The 27496-nt window shown below is 39.9% G+C and overlaps 1 protein-coding gene across 4 annotated transcripts in view; it reads right to left on the bottom strand.

Annotated features, from left to right (window-relative positions):
• Positions 1-27496, bottom strand: part of NUDT18 (nudix hydrolase 18) — a 440532-nt gene that overhangs the window by 196277 nt on the left and 216759 nt on the right. For all 4 annotated transcript variants that reach the window (XM_044082949.1, XM_044082947.1, XM_044082948.1 and 1 more), the window contains one exon: positions 26050-26210. In XM_044082949.1, coding sequence (XP_043938884.1) covers positions 26050-26208 — 159 coding nt within the window. In that variant the 5' untranslated portion in view covers positions 26209-26210. The remainder of the gene's footprint in view (positions 1-26049; positions 26211-27496) is intronic.

The following is a 27496-nucleotide window of genomic DNA, read 5'->3' as shown; positions in this document are numbered from 1 at the left end:
TGCAGTAAAGACCCATTAGACCCATGTTCGTATAAACCCATTTCAATTTAAACCAGGATTATAAAGTGTTTATGTCTATACAGTGAAAAGAGTGGCAAAGGTGCTTCCAAAATAGATAGATCTGGATCAATATGCTTTGTGGAAGGGAGGGAAACATATGACATTAACAGAATAATGATGATCCAGAGGGAAACAGAACATAAGAAAATACCACTGTTGTTGGTGAGCCTTGATTCACAGAAAGCATTCAATAGATTAAGGTAGGATTTTATGAGTAGGGCAATGGAAGCATTTGCATTCCTTGATACAATAATAAGGTTAATTAGGAGGATATATGAAGGTTTTGAAGCAAGAATTAAAGAGGGAAGGTTCCTCATTGATAAGTTGAGTAGAGAACTACAATTTAGTTTTTGTAAACTGTTGAGGCTTAATGGTGTATGAACAACAACAGTGAAGGGATCTAGCCAATTGCCACTAGATTGGGCTAAACTACTTTGAATCAGCCTTACATTCGCACAGTGTTCCATTCCCAAGCATTTACTTTTTAATTTGGTAAAGTAATGTTGCTCCCTCCTTATTGACTACATTTGCTAGCTTACCCCTAGGATCCAATTAAAATAGCTTGAAAATTGGTGTAAAGTTAAAAAAGAATAAAACAAATTAAAGTGCAGCCAAAAACATTACTTACATACAATCATACAAACTAAACCAAAAGCCCAAGGTAACTCTCAGAGTCCGTGTTAGCCCAGCTTCGCTCGCTCCACTCCCCTCCCTGCCCCCAAATTCCACCCGCCCCCACTAGTGCTAAATTTAAACCAGACTTTGCCACTCCCCTCCTGCTAAGTACCAAATCAGCACATCACACATCACTGAGCAACCCTACCACCTTAACCAATTTCCTTCTCTCATTCTTTCACACCCTGTTAGCACAGTCAGCCATCAAATTTGGCCCGCCCCCTATCAAAATGCAAACAAGCAAAAAAAACCACTAATTACCCAAATGCCTATACTGTTTCTATTTTACCATCTCACTGCCTATGAACAAACACTTGACCATGATATTCACTACCCAAATGGTCAAACAGACACCTACGACTTTACACATAAACACTTTACCTTCCCCAGCACATCAAATATACCACCCTCTATAAAATACCACCCTTGTACAGCCACAAAACATAATCCTAAAGACAAAGACTATATAAATCTTATAAACAAACTCCTAAAGCTCAGAATATCCTGTCACTATGACCTTATAACACATGGAGACATTCATCCCAACCCTGGCCCACCCACACCCAATAACCTCCACTCCCCTACCACAACCCCCACAGTCGAGCTACCCATGAATACTCCCACTAGTTCCCTCCTAGCATTTCACCTAAATATTAGAAGTATTAACAATAAGATTCCCAACCTACACACCCTCCTAGCAACCCACTCCCCATACATTATGCGTCTTATGGAAATCTGGCTAAAACCCAGTACTACTGACAATGGTATACTACTTCCAGGATACAATATTCACCGGTTAGACCATGCTACAAGGGAAGGAGGTGGAATAGCAGTCCTTTACAAAAATCTGTAACCGTTAATAGAGACACCATTCAACCTCCCCAATTCAATAACACGGAACTCCTCATAACCAAGCTACAGATTAACCAAAACAAACACTTGAACATAGTCTGTGCATACATTCCACCAGGCAACAACCTAAATACCCTAGATCATCTCCTTTACTGGTTATCCACTACCTATCCCCAAGAAACCATAGTTCTTTGTGATTTTTACACCGACTGGCACCCCTGCTCCTCCGACCCCCCCCCCACTCATAGGCCATAACCTCTCCCACTAGGATAAACAAACCAACCAACAAGGAAAGTATCCTAGACTGGATCCTAGTTAATAACCAACCCCAACTGTACACAGCTGGTACTCTCCCTGACCTCAGTGACCATTGTTTAACCTATATCATAAAACATAAGGCAGGAAACCCTCACCAGCCTAAATATAAAACATTTAGAAACAGGAAAAAAACTTTGATGCTGCTATATTCCAAAATTAATTAAAAGCAGTTGACTGGTCAAAACTTAAAAAAAATCTAACATTAGAGGAGGCCATAGATCACTAACACTAAATTCCTAAGTATCCTTGATTCCCATGCTCCAGCACGTACAATAAAAACTAGATCAAATACAGCACCATGGCTCACAAAAGATACCAAAGCTAAAATCAAAACTAGAAACAGAGCCTGGGCCAGCTGGAGAACAACTAAAGCCCCACTTGACCATCTAAAATATTGTCAACTCAGGAATGATACAAAAAATATATTTTACTGGATAAAAAAGCTTCTACCAAAATCTCCTACAAAAACACCACAACAACCCTCAAAAGTTCTTGGCAGGCTTAAATGAACTACTTTGACCAGGTCACTCCACCACCCCAACCCCGGCTAACTACACCCATAGTTTCCCAGAGACCATAGCTAGCGCCTTTAATAACTTTTTTCACTGCAACAATCCAATCCTTAGCAAATCACCTAATCCCCTCTAACTTAACCCACATGCCTAATCTACCTAATCACCAAAAATTTAGCTTCCAACCAATATCCACTAGTTTTATCACACTTCTAAAAAACTAAAACCTACCACCCTCACTGCTGACCTCCTCCCTGCAGAGTACCTACAAATAGCTGCAGATGCCATTGCATATCCCATATCTAACCTCATCAACAGAACCTTATCCAAAAATGCTATCCCCTCCCTGGAAAATACCTCATGTCATTCCACTCCATAAAGGTGGTAGCTCCTCAGACATACCCAACTATAGACCCATTGCCATTCTTTCCCCACTAGCCAAAATAATGGAGAAATGTGTACACAAGCAACTAATACAATACCTTTCACAGAATAACTTACTATCAGACTCCCAGCATGGTTTCAGGCCATACCACAGCACCACCTCAGCCCTCCTTTCCTTTACTACCACCATAAACCAAAATAGGAATGACAACAGGCTAACCTCTGCCCTCTTTCTTGACCTATCAAAAGCCTTTGACATGGTCAACCATGAACTTCTCATTATTTCACTAAAATCTATTTCCCTCAACAAGCCTGCTATCCAGTGGTTCCAGTCCTACCTGTCTGGTAGACAGCAGGCGGTACTATGGCAGGGCAAACTCTCCAAACAGTTACCTCTCACACTTGGTGTCCCTCAAGGGTCCATACTAGGTCCACTACTTTTCTCTATTTTTAACAACAACCTCCAGACTGCTATCCCTAAAGCCACCTGCATTCAATACGCAGATGATTCCACTCTCATCTGCTCAGCCACCTCCCCATCCGACTTGCAAATCTTAACCCAAAATACATTTAACACAATTGAGAACTGGCTCACCAACCAACACCTACTTCTGAACCCCAGTAAAACTAAACTTCTACTCTTCTCCCCCACCAGTAGATCCACCACACTTTCATTCTCTGTCACATCTAACAATGGTACCACTTATTTCCCCAGATAATCACACCAAACTGCTAGGGGTTATCACAGACTATCTCAAATTTGACATACAGGTCAACAAAACCATACAGACCATCAATAAGAAGCTTGGATCACTGTATAGAAACAAGACATTTTTAACCCCACTGGCTAGGACTGCAATCACCCGATCACACCTCTCTACTCTTTTATATGCCTCGCCTGTACTCAAACCTCAACAAATCTGAACTATGTAAGCTATCCCATAGCTACAATCATATTGCCAGATTCGCCACTGGCTCCACCTATAGAACCCACCACTGCCAGAACCTTAAACAACTAGAGTGGCTAGAACTGCCCAGCTTAATTCAATTCAATCAACTCCTAATAGCGCACAAAATTTTGTACTACCCTGAGGATACCCCCTCACTTAAAAATATTATTAAGTCATATAGCAACCTAAGATCCCTACGGTCAGCTGATAAACTACTGGTCCAAACCCACAAAGCTAATAACTCTGCTGGTGAATCCCTGTTTGCCAACTTCATTGGTAAAACCTGGAATTCGTTGCCAAACGATATAACCATACAATCCTCCAAAAGTGTCTTCAAAAAAAACCTCAAACAGTATCTCAAAGTGAATTGGCTATGCCCATGTACCAACCCTGATTAAGTTATAAACTAAAAGCATATTCTGCAATTATCATAACTTGTAACCACATCACCAAGCTCTGCTTCCAATCTGATGTCTCTTGCTTTTAATTATCTGTCCATGAGAATTGCGAGTCCCTACTAGGGAACACTACTAACCCATTGTATATAATCACTTTGTTTTTAGAATGGTTTGTTAACTTCTGTGTAATCTATGTAAGTTTGTCTATGTGGAGCTTTTCTCCCCGGGCCTCCGCTGAAAATGGACAGGTATCCAGTCAGACTATCCCGGTAAACAAATGAAAAATAAAATAAACAAATGTAAAATAAATAAGTTGTGCCCCCAGTAGGGGCTGCCACTTTCTTCTGTTATTTGCTTTACATTTTGAGTCTCTGGCAAAGGAAACAAGGGACTCAGAAATTCAAGGATATAATTATTACAGTAATCAAGAAGTGTTTGCTTTAATTGTAGATGATACTATTTTGTACCAGATACATCCAGGAAAGGAGATCAGTGTTGTGGAACATTTTGAGAAAGTTTCAAGTCTTTTCAGCTATAAAATTATAATTAGTGAAAATAATACAAAGGCTATAGATGTAAATTATGTACCCACACACAAACTGGTTCAGCAATATCCATACTTATGGGGGCATGATAACAAAGTATTTAGGAGTGTGTATTAAAAGGTTTCTGTTATGACAAAAGATAATATAAAAACTGAGAAAATGGAAGCTATTGTTTATGGAATTGGAAAGTAAGATACAAGCAGTGAGAATGCGTTTAAGTTCCTTTAGCTTTATGTACAGGTCAGGCATATTTTTTATTAACCACAGAAGATGTCGTGGACATTTAATAGAGTTGAAGGAATTTATCTGGGACAGGAAGAGGGCAAGAGTTGAAGGAATTTATCTGAGACAGGAACAGGGCAAGAGTTACGTGCGAAATGTTGATCCTTCCAATAACAAGATGATTTAGAATTACCTGATTTGAAGGGATATTTTAGAACTACACAGTTAAGGCTCACATACATAATACAATCAAGTGGAAGGGGATGAGTTCCAAGAAATAAGGAGAGAGTTGCATTTTGGATGCAGATCCTTAAGGAGAATAATAAGCATACAAAATATTACATTCATAAAGTATCAGAAATATTACAAGTACTAAGCCAACACGAGACTGGAGAAAAGAGATTTTACCTATAGGAATGCCTGCAAGTAGGAGAACAGAAAATATGGAAGACGGGCACTGGAGTTTACTGGAGAAAACTGGCAAAGGAACCAAGGTATTGGGAGCAAATAACTAGAAAGGAAGGGCAACACAGTGAGATGAGGCCCAAGACCATCTGCAGATCCCATCTAGGATTGATAGCAGATTACAGACAAAGTGATAAGGGGAGTCCTAACCTGCTCTGGTAGAGTTTTTAATTGTATGCAGCGCAGATGCTGCTGCTGTTAAAAAAGGCATAATTAGTAGGACATATTACATTTTGCACAATAACTGTAAGACTGTCAGAGGAGATTAGAAAAGACTGGGAAGCAATATACAACAGAACTACGGGAGGACATGTGCTTTATTCCAAGTATGCAAAGTCCAAAGTGTCATAGCTCTCAAGTGTACCTCATTACGAGGAACGTACCTCATTTGGGGTCTTAAAAGGTGCATGTTCCTCAAGGTTCCACATTGAAAGGGTCTGTCACACATTCATTGTTGGAAATTGTTTACCTGCTAGCCATAGCTAAATAGATGGGAATCATATTAATTCATTAGAATATCTTTTTTTATACGTAAAACCAGCCTATTTTAGCCATCATATGCCCTTCCTAGTTGAAGCTGTTAGTAAGCCAGTTGTAAGTGTTCCACATTTTGCCCATTTGTCACACATTATGAGGGCTAATGTTCCTCATTTTGGGGACAGGAGGTTGACAGCTATGCAAAGTGTTTAGCATTTGACTGGAAGAGTTTTCCTGCAATATACAACAGAACTACGGGAGGACATGTGCTTTATTCCAAGTATGCAAAGTCCAAAGTGTTTAGCATTTGTCTGGAAGGGTTTTCCTGCAATATACAACAGAACTACGGGAGGACATGTGCTTTATTCCAAGTATGCAAGTGTTTAGGATTTGTCTGGAAGGGTTTCCCTGTGTATTTTTATACCATAAGCAATCTTCAAAAATGTGTCCTTGTATAGACAGCAAAATGTTGATGTGATGGGGAAGAAAGAGGTAACTTTTTTTCTTAAGGGAGTAAAAATGAGTTGCTAGACTTGAAAAATTCCTACAAAACACTCAGAAATATTGGAGCTACAGCTAAGGATATTATTCTTTTGACTGGGACACAGGGTCTGAACTGCCTAAACACATTAAAGCCTTAAGTTTTATTACGTTGGCTGCCAAGAAAGCAATTACTAGAAAATGAAAAGTCTAAACCAATTGTATTTGAAGTACTGAATATTATGAAAGGGATAAAACAACTGGAAGAAGGGACTTTAAAAAAGGGAAGAAGTAAATTGCACACAAATAAATGGAAACTGCAGGAACAATACATGCAGAATAATGTTCAGGAGGGGCAGTGAGGTTTAATGAAAAGCAGAAATTGAGCAAATTATGTAATGTTGGACTGATAGTTATTTAGTAATAATAGTTAAGAAATAAAGAAAAGATATATGATGTATAATGTATATAAAAGGAAGAAAAAGTTAATATGGTTTATTTTCTTTGCTGTTTACGTACATTTGCATATGCCTTAAGTAATTATTCAATACAGGTCTTTAAAAAGGAAATAAAACTAATTTGAAGGAATTCTAAGAAATATGCTGTACAAAGCTTACAGACTGCATGACCCAGTGTACAAGGAGTGTGATTGTTGGTACTGCATCTTTACTGCGAGTATTAAATCAATCGTATAATGGACAAAACTATGCAGATGACAGCAACTTAGGCTGTGTTATCATGTGATAAAAAATTCACAAGAAATTTTCTGATACTATAAAAATGTGTTGCCGTATTACTTGGCAAGAAAAAAAGGTGAATGCCACTTCCATAAGGCACTGACCAAGTCCCAAACATTATTATAGAAAACATAACTTTGACCATGTGAACAGACTAGATTAGAAAGTCATGGAGGGGGATATATCAGATGCTCTGACACAGGTTATCACTAGTCCTCCTTCTCCTTTAGAAGACTCCGGTGAAGTCCACTACCGAATACATTGTGGCCTCCTGCAACACATACTTAAATCTACTTTGTCCAGTTACACAGTGCAGAAGCTATCTCAACAAACAAAAATTAAGTTAAGAGTTGTTATTAAAATGTCTTAAGACCTTCTCAAAAACCTTCATTTTCATAAAGATTAGTTAAAGGGCATCTCAGCTTAGCTGTTTTGATCGACTCAGAGTGTTTACAAGGCACAGCCAATTCATGATCCATAATCACCTTATAAATACCAAACCTTTACAGAGCATCGCCCGTCTCCGGGAGGGCAGAACAGTTCAGGCCTGGGATTAATTTATGAGCACCCATCCGATCATCAAGGTCTTTAAAGGAAGCAGAGTATTACTCTGTTTTATATTCAAAAGAAGACTATTCCAGAGACTGGGGAAGCACCGAGTAACTGGGGAAGCACAGAGTAACTATCTGTACCTCTAGCATGTCTTATTTATCGATGAAGATTCAAGTCTTTAGGTCAAGCATTTGCACAGCTATTTGTTTTGTGCACATGTAAAAAATGCAGGGTTGGTCCGTAACAGCACAGAATGCCAGACATAATTCACCTTGCAGGTGTCCATAAAAGACAAAAGTATAAGGTAGATTTTCAAGCCCGTCTTCAAAGTTGAGGGTTTAGCTTGGTGATCATCTTAGTTGTGAAGCTCTCGGATCTTTCTAGATATAATGTGCTTGGATATATAAATTAAAAAAAAAAAGAAGTAATATTCTGTATTGGTCGCATCATGACAGAGTATAAAAGAATGATGATTTTTGACCTGGATGAGATACCATAGACAGGATTTCATTAGTATTTTTGCTAGTTGGTGGTCATAAAACAGGGAGAGATCCAGAAATATACCAAAGTACTGTGATAACTATATCAGTCTGGAGTGGGAAGCTATCGGTGTAGATTTCTTTTTGCCAAAGGTGAGAATACTACAACTGTTTGCTAATAGCATGGGAGATAAAAAAGACACAGTGGACATAACAGTTTAAGAAAAATGTTTTATTGTGTGTTGAAATATGCCTCGTTTGCCAACACCCAGAGGGCTGACAATCGGATGACAGTAAAAACTAAAACTAAATGATAAAGTACAATTGTATAGACAACTAATCATAACTGTGGATGTTCGAGTAGATCAGTGTTGCAGTACTGAAACTTGGGACTCCCTACCATGAAGCCTGCAAATGGCCAGAATACCACAGTCTTACTATTCCCACAGCTGACAGACTGCCATACATCATTGCTAAAAGTTGGCCGATGCCATCTTCAGACTTTGGTATCTTGTACAAGAAAAACCTTCCCTATTGATGCTAAGGACAATAGACAGCCCTGATCTAAGTGAGAATGGAGTATGGAATGACAAGTAGGTAGGATGCCTGCCCCAACCTCAGGGCAGAAGACAAAAGGAAAGGAGGTAAGGAAATGGTACTGCAACAACAATGTAGTTGAACCTCTACAATTGTGCAAGTTATCTATACAACTGCGCTACGCTCATCATAATCAGTTGGCAGCACTAAGCCTTGGGAAAATTCCTAAAGCTTCTTTATAACAGATGTTGGATAGCGTTCTGATAAGAGGCCAGCAGGCTCTGCAGGATGGCAAAGTTGTACCAGGCTCAAACTCTTGATATGGCACCACGATGTTAAGTTGTTTGGAGAAGGTATGTACAGAGAACAAAGTTCTGCTTCTAAGATGGCCTGTACAAGGATTCCTTTCAAAAATGCTGTGGTGGTGCCTTTTGCTCTTGTTGACTGGGCTCTGACTTTGCCAGGGATCCATTTACAATGCTGAGTGTAACAAAAGGAAATACAGTTAGCAACCCATTTTGAAATGGTTTGTTTCCCCATTGGTCTTCTGTTTACCTTTTGCAAAGGCAATCAACAGCTGTTCAGAACAGCTGGAAAATTTTGTCTTGTGTAAATATTCTCTCAGATGTATACAGAAAGCAAAGATTCTGGAGTGTTCTTTCACCCTTGTTCTTTGGATTAGGGAAGCAACCAAGACGAAGAACAGCTTGATTTAAAGGAGACCTCCGACACCACTCTGGGTAAGGAGGGGGGGGGGTAGTTTTTAACTTAACTCTATCCCTACAGAAAATCACAAAGTGTTGATGCACATCATGGCTTGTGGCTCAGACACACACCTGGCTGAAGCACGTCAGCAGTAGGGCTGTTTTGTCTTGTAGCTCAGACACACACCTGGCTGAAGCACGTCAGCAGTAGGGCTGTTTTGTCTTGTAGCTCAGACACACACCTGGCTGAAGCACGTCAGCAGTAGGGCTGTTTTGTCTTGTAGCTCAGACACACACCTGGCTGAAGCACGTCAGCAGTAGGGCTGTTTTGTCTTGTAGCTCAGACACACACCTGGCTGAAGCACATCAGCAGTAGGGCTGTTTTGTCTTGTAGCTCAGACACACACCTGGCTGAAGCACGTCAGCAGTAGGGCTGTTGTCTTGTGGCTCAGACACACACCTGGCTGAAGCACGTCAGCAGTAGGGCTGTTTTGTCTTGTAGCTCAGACACACACCTGGCTGAAGCACGTCAGCAGTAGGGCTGTTTTCCATGCAAGTAGTGCGAGGGGTGCTGAGGCTACTGGCTCAAAGGGCAGTGCTGTTAAGTTTTCCAGCACACAATTGTGGTCCTGGGAGGCAGTTGGTTCACACCTGCATGGCCTGGTATGCAATACCTCATTCAGGAATTGCTTCATGGGAGGTGAGCATATACAGGAAGGGGCATAGGAAGGCAGGTAGATTTAGCTGAAGTGCACACATTTAGACATTATGCCAGTCCTATTTGTACACGAAAACATACTGAGTGACACACACACACACACACATTCTAGAACCTCTTCCCATGTAGCTTGTGTGGGTAGAATGTCATTAGCCTTCCACCAGTCAGAAAGTCTTTTCTGTTTACCTTGGTATAATTTCCTGGTAATTTGTTTTCTAGTACCTTTCAGAATAGATAGAATGTCCAAAGAAAAGGATTGTTTGGATGGAATCAGTAGCCAATCACTCATGCTGTTGGCTTTAGATTTTCAGGTTGGGATGAATGACTGACCCTGGTTCTAGGTTATGAGGTCCATAAAGACAGAGTGTCATGGTTCTGCCTTCATGGAGCATTAGCAGGAGGGAGAACCAGTGTTGCCTGGGCCGGTAAGGAGCAATCAACATCAGCTTTGGCCTGTTTGCCTTACCGTCTGCAATACCCTGGGGTTAAGGGATACTGGAGGAAAGGCTCACAGAAAGAGGTCTGTCAAGTTGAGAAAGAAGGGAGCTGTTCTCCATGCCAGGCTCTGGGGAGTCCTTGAACAGAACTTGCTGAATTGCCCATTTTCTGGGAGAAAGCAAAACACTATTTCTTGAACATCCCATTTGTCTGGGAGGTCTAAGAAAACTTTGTTTCAACATCCATTCACTGTGGTCTAGGAATGATCTGCTGAAACTCTCTTGACAGCAGATTTGTTTAAGCTGGTATGTAACAGGCTATAGGAATGAGTCTGAATTTTGGGCCACAAGCCATAATTCCATCACTAATCTGCAGTGGTGGTAGGAGGGAGTTGCTCTGTTTATGTACTACATCACTGTGGTAGTGTCTTGTTAATATCTTCATTGGCCTGGGCCCACTCTTTCTTGGGATGTTTTTAATGCCACAAATGACGGTCATCATCTCAATTACACACATGAGTTGTGCTGCTAGATCTTCTTCCCAAGTCCCTTGGACCCCAAATGGTCCCATGTGTACTTCCAAGGCCAGGTCCATGCTGTCTGGGATTAGGGGTGTGATAAGTGTCTGGGAAATGAAAAGGGACTCCTGGGGTGGCTTTGACAACTCCCATCAGAGAATTTCTTTTTTCAGGCAAGATAGGAGAAGGATTGCCGTTTTGAACAGCATTTTTCATTGTTTTTTTCTTTTTTTTTTTAGGAAAAGCAGCACATTTTTGTCCGTGGAACCATCAGGACACAAAAAAAAACATGTATCCCAGGGCCCTTGAAAATTCCTCTTGCAGTAATGGATTAGTTACAGTGCAGGTTTATAAGGTACTGCAAGAGGAGCAAGATTTTCTCCTCTGGTAAGAAGGCTTTCTGTTGGACCAAATCTAGTTCTGCCCCCAGGAAGATTGTTCTGATGCTGGGCATCACATGCGACCTTTGGGTACTAAAGGGCAAGTCCTAACTTCTGGAAGCAATCTATGGTGATTTGCATGTCTGAAGTTCTGTTGGTGATGCTGCCTGGATTCGGCAGTCTAAATATGGGTAAATATTGACCTCCAACACTAAAAAATAAACTACAACAAACTCCACTGAAAACAAAATTGAAGAAAAAAACACTCCAAGCCACAGCATATAAGTAAGTGCTTTCGTTTACTAAAATAAGGAAACTTCTTCAGACAATTACACAATTCCAAATGAATTCTTAAATACCACATATCAAATGACATCATCATAACAAACTCTAAACCCTGCCTACATTTAAAACGGCAAACACAAATAGCTGCCTTAACTTCTTAAAACTAAATATTACCAATCTAAGCATGCATATACTGGTATAAAATTTTTATATATATATATATATATATATATATATATATATATATATATATATATATATATATATATATATATATATATATATACACACACACACACACACACACACACACACACACACACACACACACACACACACACACCACACATATACCTACATACACATATATATATACATATATATATATATATATATATATATATATATATATATATATACACATACATACATATAAGCCATAGCCAACCATTTAAGACACTTTACGTGCAAATACTTATTTATAAGTCATATACAATTGTATACCTAACCAGCTAGACATTTTAAATGACCAAGTGACCACCCCAACCCAGAAAAGGGAAATAATGCAATACCCTGCTGAAAATATTAAAAATGTGGAAAAATTAGTAATGTTATTAATGAAAGAAAAGAAGACTTACCTAGCAAGGGATTTTAACTTGAGAATGCACTTAGACAAACTATCATTAAGTCCTGGGGGCGGTATGCACATTAAGCCTCAACTGCCATGCTAATTCCTTTTCGTCCAATTTCAAGGATGATGGACCCCCCCCCATCATTATCCACTATTTTACCAATGACAAGGAACAAAAAGTTATGGGAAGGATTAGCCTTCACATGCCTAGCCAGAGCATTGTTTAAATTCAATTTATTAATATTGTAGACATGCTCATAGATCCTATTCTTCAAGGGCCTCTCTGTCCTGCCAACATAAAAAGCTGGGCAATTCTGGTAAGTGCTCAGATAAATACCCCTTGATTCACAGTTAAATCTCCCTTTAACACGGTAACGTTTATTGCCCACAATAAAGGGATTAGTAGTATTAATATATTTACACATCCGACACCTCCCACATTTCAACATACCACAATATAAGGAATATTCAGGAGGCCTGTAATTTTCCAGAATTGCCTTCAAATTCCAGCCTCTTCTAAAAATTACTTTTGGTAACCCACCCACCTTATCCCTAATGGTGGTATCCTCATGTAGAAAGCACCAGTTCTTAATCAATATAAATCTTAGTAATGGTGCATCCATTGAAAAGGTGGTTATAAACCCAATATTAGTATCACTGATAGTCCGCAATCGTGCAGGCTCTCCAGTCGTCACTATACAGGCTGAAGTGACACCCCAACCCCATGTGCAAAAATGGGAAAAAGGGGTAGAGGATGGCTGGATGAAAGGATAGACAACTGGCTCACTGATGGGACACAAGTTAGGATAGGGGAATCTGCCTCCACAAACAAGCCAGTTGCTAGCAGAGTCCTATGGGGATCAGAGCTGCAGCGTCTCCTTTTCAGCATCAAGGGTCTCTGGCTGACCTCTAAACACATAAGAGGGCCTGACAGACAAACTGGTGCTGGAGACGTACTAAAACTTGGCATTAAATGATGCATAATAGTACCCTTTGGAAAGTCAGCCATCCATGGAAATTACCACATTGATAATGCACCCCTATAAGTAGACCCAGTGGTTCAGGATCTGGGAACACGTCGACAGTAACCGGGACTTTGACCAACACATGTCTAATGTGGGGAGAAAATCATTCTGCATTACACAACTCACACATAACTGCATGCCATCCAGGCCCAAGGAGGTTGTTGTTCTACTGCACATGGCTCTCAGACCCTTTGTCAAGTATCTGACCAGTCACTTGCAACAGTTTGAGACACCCCAGAAGTTATTCACAAAAATTATACAGGAAGTAAACAAGTCCTATGTGGTACATCTCAAAGCCTTATCCCTGTATTTGGTCTCCTACAGACTGCAGAGAGGTGCTTTATACCTAAACTACAAAGCATCCTCTGATCACACATCAATGGATTTGTTGCACATCTACAAAACCCAAAGCACCAGAAATACCCAAAGCACCAGAAATACCCACTCTAAGGACCTAAACCTCATCTGTGGCAAACACGACATACTGGAGGGACAGATATGAGTCTCAAAGATTACCCCTTCTCTAGAATAGGCTTTCCCATCCATGTGAAGCAAATCTCATCCCTATCCCTTTTCAAAAGTAACCTGTACCAATGGTTGGGAAATTGCAAATTTACCAGTAGTTTGGCACCTATGTCCCTAACGGACAGGGGAAGTCTGTGAAAGATTTAACTGTATAAAGCTATATCATAACCATAAAATTCCTTCAGATACTGACACATCAGCAATATTTTGGTAAATATGGGCTAAATGTGGGAGCTTCAAGTTTTGTTCTTTAGTACTGGAGGGTCAGGAAGTGAATACAGAGGCCAGAAAATATATAAATTCATTTAAAATATAGGTTTAATTGCAGAACCAGATGTGGTTTATGTTGCTCTATGTGATTTATGTTCTACGTTTTATATAGGGAGAACTTCAAGAGAGAGTTTCACAAAAGAATGTATGAGCATAAGAGAGCAGTAGTGACACAGGATACGAGTAATGGTTTAGCTAAACATGTTGCGCTCAAACATAAGGGGAGTAGTGATGCGAGTTTTCATTTTTCAGTTATAGATCAGGTGCTAAATTATAGTGAAAGGTTAGATGCTGAAGAGGATCTGGACTGGAAATAACATTGTTGGCAGGTTAGACTAAATGCATGCAATATTCCTGGTTTGAATGAGAGAGAGAGAATTTTAAAGTTGTATAGAAAAAGAAGGGGTTAAAACATTAAGTATTATAAAGTCATGTGGCTTGGATGAAGCCATGTGACTTTTATAGAATGTATTTAATGTGGTGTAACTCGGTCTGATGAAGTTCCATGTTTTTTGGGGGGAATGAAAGCGCTTTCCAGTTTTACCAGTTTTATATTTATTAAAGTTGGAGTTTTTAAAGTTTGTATGACCATTTTATTTTATAAATTTGGGGTATGCTGAGCTAGGCTTAAAAACAGATCTTGGGCTTATAGTCTGGTAACCACCCATGAACCTATATCATAATTACTGAAGTCAGTTATAATACATTCTGTGGCTTTACAGATGAGGCTTGTGCAGCTGACAGATTTATAATTACCTGGGTCAGGTGTAAGCCCACCCTTATGTACAGGCATAACCATTGTAGTAAGTCATTCATGAGGGATAAAACCGGCAGCTAAACTTATGCTTAACCATTGAAGGAGTTTGCCAGCAAGGGCATTTTTAACACTTAAGCAACCAGGTATACGGTCAGATCCCATAGAGGAGGTGTCTTTGGTCTTGGTGAGAATTTTCAATAAATGGTCTTTAGAGATAATTGGGGGATAAAGGGAACAGGACCTTCTTCAGTCATAACCAGTCGGCAATAGCCTCGGACCCGATGCAGCAATCCATTTTTGTTATAAATTGTATGCTAAGCAACACCACCAGCCCCAGCAGAAGGGAGAAAAAGAGTACATGAGAAAGAATTCATTAAATCCCAAAACGGTATGCAGAACTAACATCATCAAGAAGTACAGTTGTGTACACTTACCATAAATGTAGATGTTAGAGTGTATTCACTGTTGCAGTCATTACATTTGGGTTATCTGCTTGCTGGTAGCCCTCAGTTGGCCTGATTAACAAAGTCTTGGGTCCTGCGTCGGTTGCTGTCGCTTCTTCCATGACATCAGGTCGTCAGGGGTATAAAACATGCATCAGACGCCATTAAATCAGTTTTTCTTGCCCCAGATGTCAGGTGTCCCCCTAATGGGGAGCAATTAAATATAAAAGTACAATGATATACCTCCAACAAAAAAGCAAATACACCAAAAAGGCTTTTAAGCATAGCAAAGGAAAGTAGAGGTATAGCCAAAAGAAGTTACGGGGCTGGAGGGAGGGTAACCAGGACTGCAACAGTGAATACACTCTTAACATCTACATTTATGGCAAGTGTACACAACTGTACTATGTTCTTCATGTTTCACTGTTGCAATCATTACATTTGGGTAGATTCCCAAAGCTATGGTTGGGAGGAGGAATTTAGATAGCATTAGGACCAGCTTTAAGGCCCTGCAAGACTGCAGTGGTAAAACCAGCTCTGGATTTAGAGAAAATTGGCAAATGATAATGCTTGGTGAAAGTACGCACAGAACTCCAGGTAGCAGCTTCTAGGATGTCCCTGGTAGGGATGCCTTGGATAAAAGCTGTAGAGGTAGATGCAGCCCTGGTGGAGTGAGGTCTGATCCCCTGGGGGATAGGTTTTCCATGGTGCTTATAGTAGAAATTAATGCAATGGCCTATCCATTTAGAAATGGTTTGCTTTGAAATAGCCTTCCCCTCTGCCCCTGTAGCAAATGCCACCAGCAGTTGTTCAGATTTTCTTTGAGGTTTAGTCCTGTCCAAGTAGAATCTAAGTTGTCTGTGCACATCTAAGGAATGCAGTATCCATTCCCCTTTTTTCTGTGGATTGGGAAAGAAGGTTGGCAAATGAATAGACTGATTAAGAGCCACACTGGATACCACCTTGGGCATGAAGGATGGATTGGTTATGAGGGACACCCTGTCCGCATGAAAGATGATGAAAGGCTCCACTGCCATAAGGGCCTGTAATTCAGATACCCTTCTAGCTGAAGTGATTGCTAAAAGGAAAGCTGTTTTCCAAGAAAGAAATTTTAAGTCTGCAGTAGCAGTTGGCTCGAAATGAGGTAGAGTGAGTTTCTCCAAACAAAGTTAGGGTCCCAGGCTGGGGTTGGAGCTCTCCTGGGTGGTCTCAAATTTTTCGCCCCTCTGAGGAACTGCTTGAGCAGTGGATGAGAGAAGAGGGGTGGTTCTGTGTTTAAAATGAGCTGAAATGGCTGAGGTGTGGATTTTAATGGAGGAAAAAGACAGGCCCTTGTGAAGCATCTCAGTTACATATTGTAAAATCTGAGGTAAATTGGGTGCTGCTGTGCTCATCCCTTGAGATTGGTTCCAGGCACATAATCTTTTCCATTTTTCAGCATAAGGTTTTCTAGTACTAGGCCTCCTTGCATCAAAAATGATATCCATCACAGGTTTACTGAAGGATGGTAGAGGAGAGATTATGTTATTAGCCAGGTTGCAAGGTTCAGTGTTATAAGCGGAGGGTGCAGAATCTGGTTCTCCTGCTGAGACAACAGGGAAGGAGTGTGAGGCAGGTGCCATGGGATAACCATGACACACTGCAGAGGAGAGGGTACCAGTGTTGGCGTGGCCAGTCTTGAGCAATCAAAATCATCCTTGGTTTGTCCTGTTTGATTTTTAGTAGTACTTTGGAAAGGAGAGGCAGAGGGGGGAAGGCATAGATGGATAGGTTTTTCCAGTTGAAGGACAGAGCATCCACTTTCCAGGCTTGCTTGTGGAGAGTCCTTGTGCAAAATTTGTCCAATTGGTAGTTCTGGGGAGAGGCAAACCAGTCTATATCTGGGCACCCCCATTTGCTTGTCAACATGTTGAAAATCCTTGTCCCTGAGGTTTCTGCTTAATCCGTCTGCCATTGTATTTAATTTTCCTGGCAGGAATTGAGCTTGTAGGTGCACTTGGTAGCTCAAGGCTGTGTTCCACAATGCCATGGCTAGTCTGCAGAGGGGGGTAAGAATCTGTACCCCCCCACTTGTTTATGTACCACATAACAGTGGTGTTGGTCAGTCTTTACCATAAGTTGTCCTGGTCCTTGAAGGCTGTCAGTGCATTCTGTACAGCTAACATTTCTTTTTGATTGATATGCAGATGCATTTGACTTGTGTTCCATTTGCCCTGAATGCACTTCCCTGCCAGGTGAGCCCCCCATGCATAGACTGATGCATCTGTTAGAGTTTGGGTGGCAGGGGGTGGTGTGAAAGATAGTCCCTTGTTTTGGTAGCAGTCCTCTGCCCACCAAAGGAATTCTAGGCGTAGGCAAGGTATGATAGGAATCATTGCCTCTAGATCCTGAGAATGTTAACACCATAGGCTTTTTAGATACCACTGTAGTTTCCTCATATACAATCTTGCATATGGAATTAGAATAATGCATGAGGCCACGAACCCCAAAGCTTGCAGTATTTGTCTTGCAGATTGCAGGGTTTTTGTAGCCACTTGGTTTGAAGTAGGTTGTCAAATGAATTTGTTTCTCTGGTGTGAGGTAAGCCATCTGGGAAGTTGTATTCAAGCTTGCTCCCAGGAATATAATTTCTTGACAGGGTACCAGGTGCGATTTCTTTTCGTTTATGGTGCACCCCAGACAAGTTAGAACCCTTTGTACAAAGGCAAGATGATTCAAAAGTATGTCCTGGCTTTCTGCCTGAATTAGACAATCATCCAGGTATGGGTATATTTGAATATTTCTTTGCCTGCAAAATGCAATAACTGGAGCTAGGCACTTTGTGAACACCCTGGGTGCAGTAGATAAGCCAAAGGGCAGTGGAGAGAACTGATAGTGCATGTAGCCTGCTTTGAAGCATAGGTATCTTCTGCAAGACTTCCTGATAGGGATGTGCAGGTATGCTTCTTTTAAGTCTAGTGTTGCCAACCATGCATCTTTGCCTAGCATAGGAAGCAGCTGGTGAAGAGTCAGCATCCTGAATTTTGGAATTTCCAAAAAGGTGTTTAGAGTAGACAGGTCCAGGATAGGACAACATGAATGGTCTTTTCTGGGTACCAGGAAAAGTCTCGAGTAGAAACCTTGTCCCTTTTCCTCTTCTGGTACCAGTTAAATAGCCTGAATGCTTAAGAGAAAGTATTTTTTTTCGGCCTCTGCCCATTGATTTGGGGGTAGGTCCGGCCAACCGCTTGGTGTTGGCAACGTGTGGAAGTGAAATCTGTATTCCTGGGACACTATATTTAAACCTCATTTGTCCTGGGTAATGAGTTCCCAGTTCTTTGCATGAAGAGCAATCTTTTCCCCCAAAGGGGCAGTCAGTTGATAAGTGCTTGGAAATTTTAAACGGAAGTCATTGAGGCAGTTTACCATAGGGGGGAGGAGTCTTATTACTCCCAGATTTAGAAGTGGAGGCCCCCCACTGCTTAGCCCTGTGTGCCCCCTGGGACTGACACCTGGGGCTTTTGCAGAGTCTGGGTTTGGCTTAAGAAGACCTGGAAGTGGCTGGAAAGGACCAATTCTTATAGGGTCAGTGCCTACTAAATCTAGGCGGCCGAACTTGTAAGAAATCTTTAACAGTTTACATAGATGTATCTTCATCTTCCATCTTTTCAAAAACTTCCTCAGCCTTGTTGCCAAACAGGCGGACCTGATTTAAGGGAGCATCCAACAATTTAGCTTTAACATGATCAGGCAAAGATTGCTCCTTTAGCCAAGCATGCCTTCTGAGCACAGACCCAGTAACAGCAGCCCTGCAAGAGGCCTCTAATGAATCAAAACCACATTTCAAAGTATGTTTTCCAACTTGTTCAGCAGAATGCATTAAATCCTGTAATTCTTTATTTTCCACAGTCAGGAATCAACATAATTTTCTGTTTAAGCAATCCAATAACATATTGCTGATACTTTAAGATGTGAAACTGGCAGTTTAAAGCCCTAATGGCCAAGGAAGTGTAAACCTTCTTACCCTATCTATCCAGTACCCTGGAGTCTCTATCAGAAGGGGTAGGATTTTTAGCAGTAGAAGCCTTAATGCCCTTGTGAAATAGTCTCTGGATACGCAATAGGATTTTTAAAAAGGAATTTGTGTGACTCTAGGACCCTGTAGCATCTGTCAGGTTTTCTGGGAGCAGGAGGCAATGAATCAGGGGCCAAACTAGATCCCGAAAAGGCATCAGCAACAATGTCTAGTACAGGAGGAATAGCTAAAGGCCTATGCTGAGGTAGGAGTAAGAAATCCCCAAGCCTCTTTTTTGAATCAGAAAAATCCTGGATTTCCCAGTGGAAATGCTCCCTCAGAGTATGCAAGGTTCCCCAAAAGAAAAATCCTCTGGAGGGGAAGTAGAGGGAATTGAGTCCTCTGCATCAGAATCCTCAGTAGATAAGGGCAAATCCAGATCATCAGAAGAATCAGAAAAAAACAGAATCCTGATCAAAAGATTCATAAACAACTTCAGTCCTAGGCCTCTTAGAAAAGAGGGGTTGCCTACCCCTGATTAGAGTTATTAAATCTTCAGCCATTCTTATTTGTTTTTTTTAGGTACAGAGGCCTGAGCATGTGGCCTGGGCATCAATTTTTTAGGCATGGTTCGAGATTTAGGCCTAAGTGAAGAGGGAGGCGTTGGTTTAATTTGCAAGTCCGTAGGCCTGAATACTCCCTCAGAAGCCAGTGCCTGCACAGCAGCTCCGGACCCATTCAAGGTAGAGACATCCACAGGTTCCATAGTTGAAGCATCTCGTGGCATACCAGACTCCGAATGGGCCTCAGTAGTGGCCTGCGAATCAGAAGTAGCGGGCATCAGGGTCTGCGAAAGCGCCTCACTGAGTACCGGCGAACTGGTGACTGGCTTAGGAGAAGCATCATCGGCAGTTTTGGACCTCTGCGGCCCGTCTTTATCTGTGCGTTTTTTCAGAATCCCAGTAGTCGGATGGCTAACCGACAACATTTCTGGATAATTAAACCGAGAATGGAAATATTTAGAGCTGAAAATAGAGATGACGGATAGTGCACGGATTACATAAAGCACAAAACCGACAGCAAGGTAATTTGTGGTCAGGGCCTAGGCAAGGAATACAGTACGAATGAAAATCTTTGAGGTATTTGCTTTCCACAAGTAATGCAATTATTAACTTTTAGTGACATTGGTAAGGAGCAAGAAAAAATTTCCCCAACAGGGTACTTGGCTTTAGTTGAAAACTTCAGTTCTGAAACTCAAAAATGAACATTTCAGGAGTCGGCCGACTGGCACTTGCGAACTGCTTCTGCTTTGGGAGCCGCACGACAAGAAAAACTGGCGTAATGGTGTCAGCTGTATGTTTTATACCCCTGACGTCATGAAAGAAGGGACAGCAACTGACGCAAGACCCAAGACTTTGTTAATCAGGCTGACTGAGGGCTACCTGCAAGCAGATAACCCAAATGTAATGACTGCAACAGTGAAACACGAAGAACATCAAGAGTGTAATGTGTACCTCTACTGTCAACAATGTATTCTGCAGCTTGAGTTTATTGTGTGCACGTTGCTTTTTATGCTGCCCATTTTAATCGAGAGAGAGAGATCAAAACTTTAGTCCGAAACCTTATTTGTAGAAATGACCAGAAATTCAATCCAAAACCTTATTTAACTATTGAAGACTGATTTTACTACTGATTACTAGTTTTTTTTGTTGATTTCTTTTTAGCAATCCTAATGCTGAAACGATGTATTAAGACTCTGATAATAAATGTCAGTGGTGATTATGATGCTGTAATCCCACAAGACAGTAATAAAAACTCAGCTTTTCTTATGGGTACTTTTCTAAGAGTACTTTACAATGAAACAAATAACCAGAAATGCATTAAGAAACCATGTACACCAACCTATGCTAATTTTCTTTGGAACAACATATTAAACAGGTTATTATGCAAATGTAAATTTAATAAATATATGTGATTTAGAACATTAATACTAGATCAATCATTTAGAGAAAAAGTTTATAGATAAAAGGAGTAACACAGAGAAAAAAATCAGTTTTAAATTTATAGCTAAAAAAAACTCATAAAATATTTAAAATGAAATGTACCAAGAATATGCTTTTAAATTTTTACACCCAAGAAATATTGTGCTGTGAATAAAGCATCTAAAATTTCAGTCATATTGCATGTCCTGTTGAAAAACCTGGAATATACAGTTAAACTGAACCGTTTAAGTTAATCCCAAACTTGGAGGCTATCAAATGACTTGTGCAGTATCCACACAAACTGCAAAACTTTTCTATGACAAACAATTCAGTTTCATAATGTTTAATACCATCAGCTGATTATTTTAATGGAGTCGTTGAACTAAAAGGACCGGGTTCCAGGTCACTGGTTTCTACCAAATCTTATTCCAAAGGTTTTCATTTTCTTGAAAAGGTCCCATTTGTGTTTATGCTTTTTGGAATACTTAAATATTTATTTGAAATATCACCTTCTTTATAGTAGATTAAATGAAAGTTAAAAGTTAAAGGCATACAGGGGACTTCCTTGAAGTAGGCTGCCTAACTCCAAGCACTGGCATAGCGCAAAAGGAAAAAAAAAAAAAACTTTGCAAAGTGCATGAGCAAAAGTATGTAGTTTTATCAAGAAAGGATGGAAGAGCAAAAGAAATCTAGCAGAGGCAGTGGTAAGATTGATCCAGATAGTGGAAAAAGTACCCAAAGACAAAAGCTGTCCCAAGGGAAAGAAGGCCCACCACATGAAACTGGAAAATAATTTAAGAGGAGCATTGAAAGAATAGTGTTTTATGGTAACAATATTTAATTTCCTAGAGGAGTGAATCCAATTTCTACCTCAAAGAATTCCTTTTTTTTTTTTAATACAAAGCGATACACAGGAAATAAAAAGCTAAGCCATGACAAAGGGCAAATTATAATCCCAGAGATAAAAATTAAAAGGTGAATATTCTATAGTGATTCTTTGTCCCTGCTGTTGGTTCTGTCTTGCCCTTAACCCATTAAGCTGTTTACTTAATAGATCTCATCTACCTTTTGTGGATTATTTAAAATTGTAAAGTTCATCAGATGAGGATCTGAAAGCACAGCTATAAATGGCTAAAACTCAGATGATATAAAAATGGCATTTGGTCTTGATAAATTTGTAAAAAAAACATTTATAATAGGAAAGCTGCAATACCAAAAAAATATCAACCTGGGACAAGAATGTGACAAATGAACTTGCACAGTTTGTAGTATACAAATATTTGGAAAGATATGAAAGGTGGGCAATAAAACATGAACAAATGAGAATAAAGCTCAGAAAGAAATACTTCAGAAGAGTAAACCCAATACTGAAAACTGCCTTGACGTTCAAGAATAAAGTCCAAGCTATAAATCAATTTGCCCTTCCTATTCTAACTTGATGCTTTGGTGTTACTGACTAGCACCAAACAGCACTGAAACCACTGGACAATTAAAACAAAAGGGCTTCATGCATATCAGACGATAAATAAAAATCAGTGCATACCAAGACTATACAGTGCTCACTCGGACGGAGATATGGACTTCCTTGAAAGTGACTACATTTATACGTCTGCAATCGTGGGACTACATACATATTTGCTGACCTCATGAAATCCAAACACAAGTTCTAAAGCTTGAACCAGGTTTCTGTACTGGGACATTTCCTGTTCAGCATCTACTTTTCAGAAGTAAAAGCCAATACCAAAGGGTCTGGCTGACTAAGTTTGCAGATGACTGTAAAGCAGGAGCAGTCACTGAATCCCCAAATGATTTAGCCATCCTGCAGAAAGGTTTGGTGTCAAAATCATGGACTGAAACTAAATGCCAAAAAATGCATTACTGCATCCTTTTAGAAGTCGCCTACAATAGAAAACGATCACATCGAGAGTATACTCCCAAGAGTTGACCTAACCTTTGAGCAACATGTCAACTGTTGTAAGAAAATACTTCTCTACTGCACAGCTTATAAACAAAGGGATTGTGTCTAGGTCTAGGAATGTCGCTGTCCTCCTTTACTCAGTGCTCATTAGGCCAGTCATTTAATATAATGATCCCTTTGGCATGTATCTGTCCAGACACATACAACTGGAATGCCACACAGAGAACTTACTAAAAGGATACAAGGCCTATACAACATGTCTTACATGGAGTGACTCAAACCCCTGTCACTATACTCAGTATCCTACAGACTGCTAAGAGGTAACCTGTGTCTGGCATACAAGGCATCTTCTGACCCATTACTGATGTATTTACAGCACATCAGCAAGTCAAATAGCATCAGAAATAATTGGTCTAGGGATCTAAACCTCGTCTGCAACATCAACACAACAAAAAGGTTAGGAGGGACAGGTATATCTCACAGAGGATACTGCTGCGGTGGAACAGACTCCCCATCCATATAAAACAAAGTTCATCCCTGTTCATATTCAACTGCAACTTAGATCTATGGAAAGAAAACAGAGAGTTTACCTTAGGTCTGCTCCCTGTACTACTAATGGATTGAGGCAGCTCCTACATGCTTTATCCGATGAATGGGTCCCCTCAGTTTATCTGTGTTATGATCCCAGTTTTGGTAAGCTAGTCTATATCCAAACAGGATATGCTACTTTGAGCACAGAAACGGGAAACTGGCTAAGCTTAAAATAGCATGCAAGGGCAGCTTGCCTAGTACTTAAACTATGAACCTATGAAGAGAAGTCTAACGTGATGTCTGCTTAGTCTAGCAGAAGCTTTCAGAATAAAGGGAAATGGAAATCAAACCAAAAGTAGGCAAAAATGAAAACGCAAACAAACAAAAGAATAAAAAAATGATTAGAAGAAAAGGAAAACTGGAAAGTCCACAAATATAGTGGCAAGTACAGAAAACTTCTAAAAGAAACTCATGTTAACCAAGATTTGATGAAGGCATGCTTAAGTAAAGGTGAAGTGATAGCAAAAGGAAAAAGGTCAATAATGACAACCCCAGGACAGTGGCCTACATATACAATGGATTACATAGTGCCCTCAAAACATGGAAGAAACAACCAAATGCAGGTTCTATAAAACAGTTGCGCATCTCATTGATAGGTGCGATACACTGAAGGCTAATGACTGGCGCACTGAACGACACAATAATGTGGCAAGATTACTGCACTGGGGATTGTGGAAACACTACAGTACAGAAGGAGCTGAGGATTAGAAATGAACCACAAAGCATTATCGACAACAATGAAGTTCAGATCACACCGTACCACCAACAGTTCAAAAAATAGACGCAAGAAAACCAGACAGTTGTACAACAACAAAATTGCAAAATTAGCGGTTAACAGTGAAATTGGCAATTCCAGTGTTTTAAAAGTGTCTTATGTACCAAGAGATAAAGGGCCAGATTCATTAACGCCTACACTTAGTGTACATGATCTGTATTCAAGAACATCCCTACCACATTTTTGTGCTTTCTAATCACTTAGAAAGAGCACACCAAGCGTAAATGTAGTCTACAATTTGTGGTAACCTTTATGAATTCCCCCTGATATTTAAGGTTGCAAGAAAATCAGTAAGACTGAAATTAGGAGGAGGAAGGTGAGAGTTATGCTTCTGTTGTTTGTTCACTCAGTGTACACGTAGTGTAGGTATTAATGAATCTCCGCAAAAGTCTTAAAATACCAGACTTTATAAGCAGTAGAAAGATACCCAGGGAGTTCCAACTCTTATTTAATAGGTGAAGCATTTTTCGTTTGTTGGAGTTTGTGATTTTAACAAACAAAGCGCTTCACCTATTAAATAAGAGTTGGTTTTATCCTTGCTGTGTCTTTTGTTTTACATTCACAGTTTATTTTCAAATAATATCAAGACTCCAGCTAAAGGCTTCATTGTTGCTCTTTTTGTTTAAACAAAAGGTTAAGAAACATGTCATTACTAAAAGGTACATTCCATATTAAAAATGTAAAGAAAACAAAATACCAGTAAAATGCCTGCAAGTAGCACGTGCTACGAAAAATAAGTTTATTGGTCAATTTTCAATTTTATCCCATGAAAAATTGAAATGTCATACTATATAAGGAGAGAGCACAGAGGACTAATTAGTAAAATGCCCTAACAGAATAAAAATCCTAAAAGCATGAACTGGAATTGCTTAAATATGAACAAGCACAGCAACAGAAAAGGAAGAGAAAACTTAAGGTCAACTCAGATTAGCAAGAGAATTCTATAAAAACAGCTGAGACTTTTAAGCTTTATCAAAAACAATTAAACACTCCAGTCTGGACAAAGTGGACATATTGCACAAAAGCAGGGGCTAGTGGGCAACTGAGAAATGTGCTCCAAGTTCCACTCCTACTCAGTAAAAGAATAGCTATTAAGAAATGCAAGCAAAGCAAAGTTAATGGGACCTGAATGGCAGAGAAATAATAATAACTGCAGGCTATTCTGTAAACCTTCACAAGCAAAGACAGGGATAGAATATGATCAGAGAGGAGCTAAGGTAGACAGGGTTAAATGCCAAAGTGCAAGTCCCTGCAAAAGTGCAAGTGAATAGAGCAGGGCAACAACTAATCATTAAAAAGACCAAAAGGAGTCTGGACCTACCAGCAAGAGAGAAATCAAAAGCAAACAAAAAATGACAGTCCCTGGGCATGACAATAATCTACACACCCTAAAAATGATAGTCTTCTAAGCACTTAAGAGATGTTTTTTTTCACTTAAACGTACTAAGCTTACCTTTTCATTTAGAAGAACTGCACATACAATGTAGCATACGGTCTTTCGGACAGTTACTGGATGGACTTCCAGTGGAGCAGAGTCATACATCTCAGGAACCTCAATACCTTTCCCATTTAAAATCAGTTCTAGCTGTTCCTCCACTTCCATGGAAAGCATCCCTGCAAAACAAAGCACCATCCTGGCATCATCAAAAAGGAACAACTGCCCAAATGTTTAATCCTCTTACGTGAACTGAAGTGTTTACATTATTAAGTTATATGTCCTCGCATCATTTCAAAGCCATTAGTGTTATAGAATTGCTTGTGCCATCAAATGAGATGGAAAGGCTGGCCATACTAACATTACTTTCGCTTTTAGTTTTCATTTCTGCCTAAAGTGTTCTTTATACAGAAGTCTGCAATTCATCTCCCTTAAATTAATGTTGTTTAAAAACACATTGCTCAGATGGTTCACTAGTGACATGAACTCGAACAATGAAAACAGATCACAATAACACTTCATTACTGTATTCATGCATTATATGAACAGTTATAAATTACTGTGCATTACAACACACTTCTACACTTTAATTCCTACCAACCTACTTACTGTGCTCATTTATTTGCATGATTTTGTATATATTGTTTCAAATGCACAATTTATTCTAATGAAAATTACTTCCTTACTTAGTCTTATATACAGGTAGCATAAGACTTAAAATGTAGCAGATATTAACAGTGAGAAAGAAAAAAAAACAGTCATATGGCTTACATTCAATGCTCATTACATATCCAATTAAAATCAGCCAGTTCCATGGTTTGGGTTACCCATGCCCAGTACATGTACAAGTCCAGGAATTGGTGAGGTAGACTTTAATGTGATGCTTGAAATTAGAACTATAACTAGCTTAAAAAATATCAAGTGATAAGGCATTCCACAGTTTAGCAATGTAGTAGGAGTATAGAGTCACCTCAGCTATTTTTTACTCCTGGTTACTTCAATTAGAGCTTTATTAGTGGATCTGGGGACTGGTACTTGTATGGGAATTTAGGAGGCCTTGTAGAGCTGGTGTTTTATCAGGTTTATAGTACATGAATCGTGCCATCCCAAATGGAACCAAGATGCTCTTCTCCAAAAAAAGGAAGCCAATCTGGTGGTCCCCTGCTATAAACAAACTATACAACAGAAGGAAGAAACTGTTGCAGAAAAGAGGAAAATCCCAGGATGCAAAAAACTCCCTCACCAGCCTCAGTAAGAAGTGGAGATCCCTCATAAAATCCTCAAAAGTTAGTTATGAAAATAAAATTGCCAAAGATTCCAAAGACAACCACAATGCATTCTATACTTATGTCAAGAATCTAAATGGCAATGCTCAGATCTGCTCTGAGCTACAACAGAATGGCATTAAATATACTGATCCCAAGGATATTGCCAATATGCTGGTAGATCGATTTAGTGTCAGCTT

The sequence above is a fragment of the Protopterus annectens genome, chromosome 9.part0 (assembly GCF_019279795.1).
Source record: "Protopterus annectens isolate FY-2018-M chromosome 9.part0, PAN1.0, whole genome shotgun sequence".
Lineage (NCBI taxonomy): Eukaryota > Metazoa > Chordata > Ceratodontiformes > Protopteridae > Protopterus > Protopterus annectens.
This window is presented reverse-complemented; position numbering and strand designations above follow the sequence as displayed.